General features: G+C 44.7%; 1 protein-coding gene across 1 annotated transcript; it reads left to right on the top strand.

Moving 5' to 3' along the window:
• Positions 1-502: 502 nt before the first annotated feature.
• On the top strand, positions 503-7,283 carry Il12a (interleukin 12A; the record flags this gene model as incomplete). The annotated part of the gene is given in 6 exon segments (XM_005393161.2): positions 503-648; positions 3,619-3,732; positions 4,604-4,645; positions 4,720-4,761; positions 4,854-4,997; positions 6,592-7,283. Coding segments are annotated over 6 exon segments (644 nt in total), but the record flags the coding sequence as incomplete, so codon positions are not given.
• Between the last annotated feature and the right edge of the window lie 5,618 nt (positions 7,284-12,901).

A 12,901-nucleotide genomic window follows, 5' to 3' on the forward strand; every position in this document is an offset into this window, starting at 1 on the left:
CCGGGGAGCGGGAGCGGCGCCGCTCTGTCCGCCTCGGAACGGCGCGCCCGCGTCCTGATGCCACTGCGCGCGCGGGAAAGTGAGGCCCAGCCCGGCGCCGCAGGGGAAGGAGGCCGATCAAGCCCGCTCCAGACCGGCGGCGTCGCTCCGCGGCTTTCAGAGCGCGGTGGCCTGAGGCTCGGCCAGTCCCGCAACTGCCTGGCCTCAGTTTCCCCGTCCGGAAGCGAAGGCTTTCCCCGGGGGCGCGCCGAGTCCACCCCCTCCCCGGTCACCCCGGGCGCCCCGCACAGAGCGCCGCTGTCTCGACCTCGTCCCTCGTGTGAAGGGAGGTGCGGGGCGCGCCGGAGGGGGGTCGGCCCGGGGACGGGGCAGCGGGGCCGGAGGGGGTCGGCCCGGGGACGGGGCAGCGGGGCCGGAGGGGGTCGGCCCGGGGACCAGAGGCTGGAAGGCAGCAGCGCCGCAGCCCACCGACAAGCCGCTCAGCCCGCCCGATCTCCCCCAGGCTTCCTCCTCCTGGCCAGCCTTGCTCTCCTGGCGCGCCTCGGTTTGGCCAGGAGCCTCCCCAGAGCCGCACCGGTCGCAGAAGCGCTCCAGTGCCGGAACCACTCCCAAAGCCTGCTGCGGGCCGTGAGCAGCGCGCTTCGGACGGTGAGTGCGGTGTCCTCGCACCTCACAGCCCTCTGCCCGAACAACGTCCCTGACGCCACACCGGTACCCGAAGGAACTGCAGGGAAGTGTAATTCAGGAGTAGCTGTCAGGAGGCGGCGGCGAACTTTACAAACGGCTTCACTATTAACTAGAGTCTCAATGAAACTGTGTCCCCAGAGACAGCAAGGGTGGGAATAAATTAAAACGGCATTCACTTTGGCCGGTTCTACAGAGAGGAAAGTAGATATTTAGTGTTCTCCGCAGCCTGCGAACGTGGGTGGAATTTTGTCGGGCGCACGCTGATTTTCTGACATTGGGTGTTGATCCAGAAAACAGTGATTAGATGCACTGTCTGTGCTATCCGAGCTACACAGCTGATTTAGATTGTCCCTTCCACTGTTTGCCAGTATCCGATGTGGGGACAAAGTTCAGTGTCAGGGCCGCACATCTCAGGGAGAGCTCTGACTGTGTGTCCAGCCTGTACTTTTTAGAGAAGAGTTGTCCAATTTTCTTTACATCATTCTTTTTTTCTGTCCCATATTTCGTATTTTAATGCAAACTAAATTCTATTCCTTTTTGGTTAAACTGCTCCAATTAGCTCTTGCTTTTACTGCACAAGACATAGCAAAGACGAGTGTTTTAATCAATGTCCTAGGGATGGGAGGCTCAGTGATAAACTGTTTGCTTAACTACGTCTGAGAACCTGGGTTCCTCCACCAGCACCACCCTTCCCCACCCCCCACAAAAAGATCCTTTTACCTTTCTGCTCTCTGGTAAATCTTGAAAATTTTATAATAAGTTCAAGGCCAAAAGGCCTCCTTAAAGAACTCCTTTCTTCTTTCCTTCTAATCTTTCATAATGGACTGACAATTGCACCTCATGGTTCAATCGATCTTAATTAAGAAGGAGCCTCAGCAAATGAAACCGACAGAGATAAGTGCTTTGTTTCCTGGAGAAAGATTCAATACTGATAAGATGTAGGTGCTCCAATTTAAGTAGATGCCGGATGTGATAAAGCTGACTCCTGCAGTCCCGGGGGTGGTGCTGAAGGTCAGAACATTTCAGAATTCAGTTTGGTGTTTTATACCATGACTTTGTCAATTTTCCAGGCTAACCAGCTGCTGTGCAAAACAGACGTGGCAGATGCGTGAGATTCACAGGCGCACAGATTTGTAGGCTGTGACTCCTATTGTTTTTATTTTATTTTAATATTTGAGTTGGATGCCGTCAAAAATTAGAACGTTCACACAAGAATCTAAATTTTCAGCTTTCTTTGAAAAGATCTGAAGGACCACAAAGGGTCCTCATATTCTCTCTCTCTAATCCCCCTAAATAGTGGTTGCCCAGGACCACCAGACACTTAAAGAACAGTGTGTGCATTTTCTGTTGCTGCTGTTATAGATTACCACAAATTTAGTGGCTTTTTAAAACAATGTATTATCTTACAGCTGGGGTCAGAAGTCCAAGGTAAGACCCATTGGGCTAAAATCAGAGCGCCTGCAGGTCTTGCATTCCTTTGAGAGAATGCGAGAATGTGCGACCCGGCCCCTTCCAGATTCTGGAAGCTGCTGCATCCTGGATTCAGGCTCCCTTGTACCTTTTAAAGCCAGCACTGGGGTTTAGCTCACTGTTACAGTGCTTGCCTGGCATGCATGAGGCCCTAGGTTCCATTCCCAGCACCACAGAAGAAAATATAAGCCAGGGAGGAGTGCGCGTTTCTTCTTCCTGCTGATCACCCTGACTAGCTCTTGGGCCTCCCTCTCCATCCAAAACGACCCTGAGGGTTGCACCGGGCCTACCTGGATCCCGGGATAGTCTCTGCCATAAAGCTGGCTGATTAGCAACTTGAAGGTCACCTGCACTTCCATTCCAGCTTTGTCACGTTACATAACCTATTCCCAGGCTCCAGGGGTGGGGAAGTGGACACCTATAGAGGTGAGGGCATTAGACTGCCTACCACAGAGAGGGATTGTACTGCTTGGGCCCAAATATGTTCTGCTGTTTCAGGCCTTGGCTCATGACTCACGCAGTTCCCTCAGCCTGAAACCTGCCTCCTCTGCCCATAACTCTCTAGTCTTCTTCCTGCAAGCGGCTGATCTCCAGTGAACCCTTTGCTTCCCGCTCTGGGGGCTCCTAGAGTCTTTTTATTTGTTTGTTTGGTTTTTGTTTTTCTCCTGGCACCAGGAATCGAACTCATGACCTTGCGCTTGCCAGGCAGGCACCTTGCCGCTGAGCTAAATCCCCAGCCCCCTCTCCTAGAGTCTTAATACCCTTACTTCTCAGCAGCTGACAAGTGTTCAGGCACATGCTTGTTCTCACAGCTACACTTGGAGTCCAGCAGAGCATAACACAGCCTTCTTCTTTGTTGAGTCCTTAGTACCAGAGAGCCTGACACACATCAGGCTTGTTGACTGGAAAACTAATCTCAAGCTTCAAACAGAAAGTCACTGACACCTTAAAATGCTTTGCATAATTCTGTCCAACAGTGCCTGCCGGCATGCCAGGAAGATGACATCTCTGTATGTGTATTGCATGTGTTGATACTGCAAATTAAATCTCAGCTAGTCGTTTGCTTGTTTGTTATAGCCATCAAACTGTGACCTTAACCGTTCCCCTTTAGAAGTCATACTTGAGAAATATATTCATAGAACAGAGGCACTTTGGCAAAAGAATAAATGGCTTCACCAGAAGCAAGTGTCACAGTGTGGTGTAGCTGCTGATTAGCACCACCTGTTGGGATGACTTACAATGCTTATATAATGGAAAAAGATGTTAACCAGAGGAACATGCCCTAAGCTAAGGGACGGAAGAGGGAGCAAGAGAATGTAAGTGACCTATTTTACCTTATGAAGATCCCAAATTTCCTACAGGTCAAGGACACTGAGGTTCAGAGCAGCCAGTTCAAATCAGGCATTTTTATTAGTAGTAACAACTGAGCTTCTCATCATGTTTGTTTTTTTTTTTTAATAGGCCGGACAAACGCTAAAATCTTACTCCTGCAGTCCTGAAGAGATCGATCATGAAGATATCACAAAAGACAAAACCAGCACGGTGAAGGCCTGTGTGCCCCTGGAGCTAGTCAAGGTATATGTCCTTTCTTTCCAAAGGACACAATAAAATGAAGAGCTGTGCACCAGACCTCAGCTGTCAAAAATTTGCATGTTTCTTGTGCCCATCAGAAATTAGATTTTGAAAGCCAGGTGTGATAGCACACACTTGTAATAACAGCATTCGTGCAGCTGAGACAAGAGGGTTATCACAAGTTCAGGCCAGCCTGGGCTCCACAGTGAATTCCAGGCAAGTCTGGACTTGTAGCAAGATCCTATCTCAAAAAAAAAAGTTAGATTTTGAAAAAGAACTATAAAAAACAGATAGTTTTCTGGCACAACAATATGAATATACTTAAAATCTCTAAATTATGCACTTAACGATACTTGAAATGATGACTTGTACATTATATATTTTTGCCTTAATTTTGTTAGAGATGAAACATCAGAAAGATTTATATTAAGAATATATATGCTAATTGGGGCTGGGGATTTAGCTCAGCAGCACAGCGCCTGCCTGGCAAGCGCAAGGTCGTGAGTTTGATTCCCCATACTGGAAAAATCAAAAAAACAAACAAAAAAGAATATATATGCTAATTTATTACATTTATACTACTAGTTTCTCTTAGTTCGCTGAAGAGAAAGTTTTGTGCTTTTATCCATTTGTTTTTTCTTTGTAAGAGTCTTTTGTCTATAGCTTGTACTCTGAGTAGCATTTGGGCCATTCTTTTAAGATTATAATGCACAGTGTATTAGCTATTGTTATTCTCTAATTATTTGGTTATGAAATTTTGTTTTTTCACAAACATAAGAAAGCTTTTTAATATTTCCTTTGTGTATGTCTACTTGTGTTATATTTTAAAATTGTTAAAGAATTAACAACTTTGATATGTGCTTTTTTTCTCTAGAATGAGAACTGCCTGGCTTCTGGACAGCCTTCTCTCAGAACTGTAAGTAAAAAAACTAAAGGTTTCCTCCCATGTGATGGATTCAAGTTATTGATGTCCGTTTATTCTTTCTCTAGAATGGGAGTTGCCTGACTTCCAGAAAGACCTCTTTTATGATGGTGAGAAACATCATTCTTTCCTCAAATACAATGGAGGGTAACGTTTTTAGTCCATATCAATGGTTTCTGTTCTATTTTGCCATGTCATTCAGGTGCTGTGCCTGAATAGTATCTATGAGGACTTGAAGCTCTACCAGCTGGAGTTCAAGGACGTGAATGCAAAGCTTTTGATGGATCCTCAGAGGCCGATCTTTCTAGATCCAAACATGCTTTCAGCTATTGATGAGCTGATGCAGGTAAGACCTCATCCTATTAGTGAGAGCACCTTTTCATGCTGAAGGTAGCCATCCCGGGTCCTTGATGAAGGGGAAGAAAATTACTCCTCCCTGGATTAGGAGAAGCGTGAACATCCCCCTTTGAAAGACGCTGAAGAGAGGGCGCCCTCTACAGGAAGCACAAATGTGGGCAGGACCATAAAAAGCCATCCTTCACTTGTTGACCACAGGTGTGCATTAGGCTCTTTGCAGATAATTTCATGCATTTTCTTCTGTCATCTCCCAAACAACCACATGAAGTCTCTGCAGAGGAGCAAACTGAAACAGAAGAGGGTTAAATCACTTGTGAGAGGCAGAGTCCCCTTCCAAAGGATCCTGCTGCATTTGTCTTATCACTCACCTCTAGAGGGCAGCAAATATTGCTAGAGGAAAAAAGGCTGGGCTCCGGCCTCACTATGACACATTTTGAACCAAAGGGTGAACACAATAAAAGAATGGACTGTCATCTGGGACATTCATGCAGGAACTTGCTGTGCAATTTTCTGGGCCAATATAGCATAATGCACTAGTGCAGAACATACAAATAGGCGGATAAGAAATAGGATGAATGGCTTGGTACCTGAGGCATAGGATGAAAATATGGTGGCAGAAATCAGTCTGAAAAGTAGCTGATTTTTTTATTTCGTGATTTTATTTGTGTGTGTATGTGTGTGTGTGTGTGTGTGCATGCATGCACACTCACACCGTACCTCTTACCTGTTTGAAAGGCAGTGAACTTCATGCAAGTTTCAAAGAATCTTACCATGCAGAGACTTGTGGTTGAGAAGTTGCTATTTCATTTTTAGGACAATAACTCAGGGGATTTTGGCAGTGGAATCAATTTTCCCAGTAACCAGGCAACTATATCCATGTCCGTGAACCCCACTGTGCCTCAGTTTGCTCCTTTCTAAAATGGGATGGCTTTGTATACCCTACCTTTCTTTTAGGCTTTTTGTGATAAGCAAGTGATAGCACTGATCATCATTCAAACCACACATATAATATGTTCTCAAATCAAAAGCTAAACTTGGGAAAGTCCATTGCAAGGTTTATTTCTCTTACACAGATGTTTCTACAGCAGATGGGTCTATCGCTGATAGAAGGCTCTGATTAGTCGCAATCCATAACCTCTGTTCTAAAGAGTACTGGGGCTTTTTTTTTTACTGAGAATCAAACCCAGGAACTCGTACTTGCCAGGCAGGTGCCGTGCCCCTGAGCTACATCCCCAGCAGGACTGGGACTTCTTAATGTAACGTATAAAAAATTAATTAGATATTGCAGCAGATGTCATCTTGACAGAATTGGTCCTTTCTAAAACACAACTCTGCTGACAATTTTCTAAGCCACTTTAAGGGTCTTTTCAGAGCTCACTGAGGATGCACATCCTGAGAGATGCGTGCTCTCTGTCTCAGATTCTGCCTGCCCACCTGGCTGGGATGAGATCTGGGCTGGCTTTGGGAGCGTAATGAGGGACTGGGTGGCGGCTCCAAGGCATAGATTGGCTTCACTCCTTTTCACAGGTGAATGTTTTCTTCTTGAATACTATGTATGCTGTGCTCCCTATTTGCTCTTCTAGGCCCTGAATGTCAACAGTGAGACTGTGCCACAAAAACCTTCCCTTGAAGACCCAGATTTTTATAAAACTAAAGTGAAGCTCTGCATACTTCTTCATGCTTTCAGAATTCGTGCGGTGACCATTGACAGAATGATGAGCTACCTGAGTTCTTCCTAAAGGGCTGAGGTCCCTCCCGACCTCGGTGTCACTTTTATAAAATTTGGCCCAAAGAAATTTTAATAAGCTGGGGGTTAGGAACTGGGGAGGGAGAAAGAGAGACTTGGTCATACTTAAGCTCCTGCAAGAATCCTCTTGCTTCTATTATAATAGTGTGCCCCATTTGAAAGGTGGTGGTACTATGTCTACACAATCCGTTTAATCAGGTGACTTTCACATTTACATTTTAGTATTTATTACTGGAAAGTTTTTTTAAGTTTTTATAAGCAAATTGCTACTGAGAGAAAATGTCCTTCCCGAATTTATTTCTTTCCCTTTAAAAGAAGAGCAGAATTGATAAGCTATTTCCGTGCCAGTGTTCGTAGACACACTCAAGCATCGTTTATTTAAAAATATTTATTGATATATTTTGTATTCATAAAATCATATGAACTAATTTATATTTATTTATATTATATTTATTAAATTATTTTTATCCTATGCATATGAAACTTATCTTGTAAATGGTGAATAATAAAGCAATGGAATGAAAATAATTCTTGTGTGTTTGGGATGTTTCCGTGTTAGAATACACATTTTGGGAAAACTAAAAACTGTGATGAAATTTAAACAAAATGACTTCAAAGATGACCACAAAGTCCTCGCCCATTTCCCGGTTCCCTTAATCCCAATTTTAGAAGGAATCTGGTAAGATTAAAGGGGCTTCAATAGTGAGGTGACCAGTGAGCTGTGGTTTCTGAGAGTTTGCTTTTTAATTTCTATTCAGCGTCTAAGTCTAAAGGTACACTACACACAAATGTTAACCACAGGCCTATGACACAGAGTATTTTAGACAAATAATCATAATATTCTTCTCTTGGAAAAAATATCACCAAGAGGACTTCTTAAATTATTCTGATTTTTATAAACTCAGGAGGGAGTTCTCTTTTCATTATAAACAGAAAAGCTCTCAATTTGTCTAAAATTGTATAGAACATTTGCCTGAACCACATGTATAATTTTCTTCCACATATATGACTTCCTGACTTAGAGAATAGTAGAATAGTAGAACTTAGAGAATAGTAGATGCTTCCTGACTTAAGAGATTTCTGCTGCCTGGCAAGTGCAAGGTCCTGAGTTCGATTCCTGGAAACAAAAAGAAGAGAGAGATCTCTTCTGTATGAGCTAAACATTAAATCCCACCTTTCCAATTCTCTAAACAATGTAAATTTTAAAGAGATTCTCTCTACCAAATGCCACGTTATTTTAGTACTTTGATAATCCTATTGCTCCTGAACGGAAAAGGGCACACGATCCTGAACATTTCCCGCGGCTCCTCCCCACCAGGTCCTGTCCTCGTCCCTGGGAGCCAGCAGTCCCAGGATTCCCACGGGGCACACTCGCTCACCGCTCAGCTTGTCACCCACTGGCCACTCCATCACACAGACACGTCACCTGATGCCAAGCCCAGCACATCTCCTCCCTGAGTGATTCCTCCAGAGCCCGAATGAGCTGCCGGTGTTTCCTAGACAAGGGCTTCTGTACTCTCCAGCGTGGCCGGAGGTTCTGGAGCACTGGCCCCGGAAGAGCCCTGTGGCTGTCGACTTCCTCAGATGGCCCCGGCTACTGTGGGTGTAGAAACAAGAAGGGCAAAGGGCTGGCCCCCTCCATAGACTCGGTCCACACAAAGGGACCTGGTGCTACTTTGGTTCTCGAAATCACCATAAAGTACACTTCAGAGCATGAACGGCCCAAAAGACGTCTTCACGACTAATTCCTTATCACGTGGCCAGTGCCCCACTACTTCTTTCTTTTAGGCCCAAGCCTGCACTTCGCCAACTGTGTGGCATGACCAGGTGGATTAATGGCTTCCTCCCTGAGTTCTTTTCTGGGAAAGATGATAAATAATAGTAGAACCTGCCTGGAAGGAGCGGAGTGAGTTAAATGGAGTGACTTCTGCAGAGCCCTGCACCTGGCACAGTCAGTGAACAAAAATGCTGGAGAATCTGAAACACTATCATTAGTCTTTGTCCTTGGCAATCCTGCCAGGTTGCTTAAAACTCTCTTTGCTGCTGTTTCCTTCTGTGGGATTCTGAGACAGTGGAGCGACCTTCACGACACCGTTGCGAGGATTAGGCCCCACAGTAGGGCTGGTGCCCACCCGGAGCTCAGGTCAGTGTGTCAGGAGTCTTAGGTTCTTGGCTTGATGCCCTTGGCTTGCTGTCCCCCACTGCACTCAGTCTACTGAGTGGGGTCAGCACATGCGGCTCCTGGGGCAAGGGAAAGTTCCAGAAGCCAGGGTCCTCAAAGTAGGACCAAAAAGCAGGGAACCGTGTAATTTATAAAGACTGAATCCTCCCTAGAAATGTTGCTCTGTCACAGCTCTTTAGAGATTCGTTTGACTAATAAACTACTTCATTAGAAAAGAAAAGCTGCGAAAGTGTCTCTCTCTAATCTAAGAATGACTTCAGGCAGTGAAACAAAACCTTCAGCTGCAGCCACTCCCCAGGGCGCAGAGCTTTGGGGACAGAGAACAGTGCTGCTTTGGCCACATAGGGAAAGACAGTAACGGAAAATCAGGGCATGCAGAAGGGCTCTAGACACACCAAGGAGGAAAGCAAACAGGGACAGAAAGGGAAGCAAACAGCTCTGTGGGGGGCCAGCTCGGAAGGCCACCATGCATCCTCTCGCCTGTGTCACTGAGAGCCACTCAGCTGCAGTAAACATTTGGTTCCAGTTACCGTAACACTGGCTTAAGCCACAGCGCATACAATTTTTAAAATAACGAAAAGCTCCAGCCACATTTTGCAAAAATTGAATTGTAGGTACCTGAAATATTTTGAATTAATTTTTTAATCTGTGGATGGTGGTACATGTGTGCTTATAGGCTCAGCTACTCGGCAGAGGGAAGCAGGAGCCCAGTAACCTAGGGCCAGCCTGGGCAGCAGAGTGAGAACCTACTGCAAAGCGTTTTTTTAATTGAATGTGTATTAACTTTTGGGTTGGAATGTATTTCGCACAAACGAGCATAAAAATACTTTGATCTTATCTGTGTATCTTTATACATGATATTAAAAATATAAACGTAAGGCTCAGGATGTAGCTCAGTGGGAGTATTTGCCTCACAGCTGCAAGGCCCTGGGTTCCATCCTAGGTACCACCAAAACAAAATGACAGAGAGAAGAATGATGACATCAATATAATATTAGAGAATATATCCATGGAATCTTTTTGAGAAAATACGGTAGCCATGGCTTTGTGTATCCTAGATAAGTTTTCCTGTGTTTACCACAGATAGAAAAGGAGCCCAAGGCAGAAGGCCATGCAAAGTCGCCTGGCGAGTAGATAGCAGAGGCTGATTTGCAACCGCATACCCAGGTGGCCAGTTCCCCACAATGCAGGCTTTGCCTCTCATACTAAGATCACTGTATAATACAGCCGCCATTGTTAATTTCCTATCACCTTGTCTGAAAATCTGTATTGTTTGTATTGTTTTTGTGTTCTTTTCTAAATGTGTGTTTGTTAATATGTTTCATTCTCTTGTGTTTAAAATTTTAAAAATTAAAAAAAAAATAAGATCACTGTAAGTCAAGGGATATTTTCACCATAACCATGCACACATCATCAGAATGACTTAGGTTCCAGTACTCACCTCATTACACTGGGAGAGCTACAAATCTGGGATGTGTTGTGTCACTTACATTTTTGTTTCCAGCCCTTGGCCCTCAGAAATAGAAGAGAGAAAGGAAGCCATAATAGGCTCCCACGTTTTTCATTTCTTTTCCTAATCAAAATGTAAACAGGAAAGACTTCAATAGCTTAAAAGGAAATTATTTCTAATTACCAAAAAAGGTTAGTAAATTAAAACTCCATATGCTTGCCTGTTTGCTTCAAAACAACTATGCATGTTTGTAATAAGAAAAGTTTCCAAAATATATAAGCCTCTTAATTAAGTGAAAATAATTTCAACATCTAAAGTTGTGTGCTTGCAACACAAAAAATGTGTTGGGCTGGGAGTGTAGCTCAGCGGTAGTCTTGCCTTGCATGTACAATGGTTTCAATCCCGAGGGCTACAAAAATAAAACACACACACAAACAAAACAAAACGTGCTACCAAAACACCACACTTGTGAACTGAAAAGTGTTTTCCTTCCTGTTAGGGTGCAGAAGTCTTAGAAACACACTATTGGGCAACAGTTTCAAGACACTCAAGCAATCCTTCACTTGCTGGTTTCCACACTGCCTATGACAAAGCAAGTTAGGCGTCCAGCAGGGCTCCTAGTAACTCCTCAAAACCCCTCTCCCTCAATGAACACCTCCAAGGAAGCCCTTCTTTTGAATCGTTTCTAGTATAGGTTCCAGGTTAGATTCCTTGCACAAATGGCTTAAAGTAAAGTTTAAAAAAACGAACAAACAAACCAGATTAACCCATCCCTATAGCAGTTCTCATCAGTAGAACCGTCTTTTAGATTTCCAAACTTGTTAAGAAGAAGATCCTGCTACAAATGTAAGGAGCATCATCCTATCTGAAAATCAAACTTGTGCCAGACGTTAGAGCAAGCAGTACTAATGAACTCGAGCAGAATATGGATGGCCGGCTGACCCCAGGGATCCTAATAGGGATGTCCACCAGGGTGGGAACAAACTTGACTTCAACCCACCTAAGGTCTGGGGTGCAGCTGAAGGACCCAGCTAATAAGCAGCAGGAACATAGGGTGTGATATGCCCAGAATTCACCAGGGTCTCCAGTTGATGTGAGCAGCTGGAGAGCCATTAGCAGAACTCTCCCAACCATTCTATGTGGGCAGGGAGGCCAAGGACTGCTGTCACCTGGAAGCCCACAGTCCCAGCAGTGAATCCCTAGCTCCTCAGCCGGAATCAAGCCTTCGGCAAGCAGCGTGCTACTTCACCCCAAGAAGGACTTGCACAACGTGACCGTGCCACCATCCAACTGCCCGGAACCGCCATTCTCAGGAGGACACATTCAAACATCAGCAAATAGAGTGGCCTCTTTAGAGAGTGGAGTGAAATGTGCTTCCACATGGAAAGGCAGGGGAGGAAACTCCCCCTAAATCCATGAAAGCATGTGACCCCGTAAGCACCATGATGTGAGGAAAAGTCCCCTGTCAAGAAAGATGCTCTGGCGAGGAACCATTCAACCCTGGGGGGAAGGGATACTCTACTCACTCTCATAGTGAATGAATAAGGGGGACATGTGGGTTGTCTCAACATGGAGGGCCCTGGGTGACCTACTTTACCTGGTCTATACTCACTGTGGATGGTGGTACATGTGTGCTTATAGGCTCAGCTACTAGGCAGAGGGAAGCAGGAGCCCAGTAACGGAGGACCAAAGCAAGCACTGGAGTACTGAACTCAAAGCCAGTTGTCACCCACAGAGCCATGGTGATAACAAGCATGGAATAAGATGCTTTAAAAAGTCACTTGTGGGCTTGGGATGTGGGTCAGTGGTACAGCCCTTTCCTGGTAGGTGCAAGGCCCTTGTCTGATCCCCAGCATTGTGAAACACAAAAACAAAAACAAAAAAGTGACTTGTAAATAATAGTACAAAGAAGATATATGAGCACTGTAAAAAAATCAGATTTATTTTCTTCCCTTTGGCTATAATTTATGGATTCTTTAAATATGTTTTTAAAAAGCATATCCAAAGTGTTAACTACCACAAGCAAGAGGCCCAGAGATAACAATATTTATGTGTTCTCCCCCACAAAAAATTTAACCAATTACCAAGAGCCCATCCAATCCATTATTTTCTTGGGCAAACCTTTTTCAAAGAAGACCAGATAGAAGCTAGGATGTCATTCACCAGCAGAGCAGGTGCCCAGCATCCTGTGGGGGGAAGGGAGACAGAGACAGAGACACAGACAAAGACAGAGACATAGACATAGACACAGACAGACATAGACATAGACATAGACACAGACAGACATAGACGTAGACAGATATAGACATAGACAGACATAGACATACACATAGACAGACATAGACATGAACATACACATAGACATAGACATAGACATCAACATAGACATAGACAGACACAGACATAGACATACACATAGACATACACATAGACATACACATAGACATTGACATAGACATACACATACACATAGACAGACATAGACATAGACATAGACATACACATACACATAGA

This window comes from Chinchilla lanigera, unplaced genomic scaffold (assembly GCF_000276665.1).
Source record: "Chinchilla lanigera isolate Chin_1 unplaced genomic scaffold, ChiLan1.0 scaffold00047, whole genome shotgun sequence".
Classification (NCBI taxonomy): Eukaryota; Metazoa; Chordata; class Mammalia; order Rodentia; family Chinchillidae; genus Chinchilla; species Chinchilla lanigera.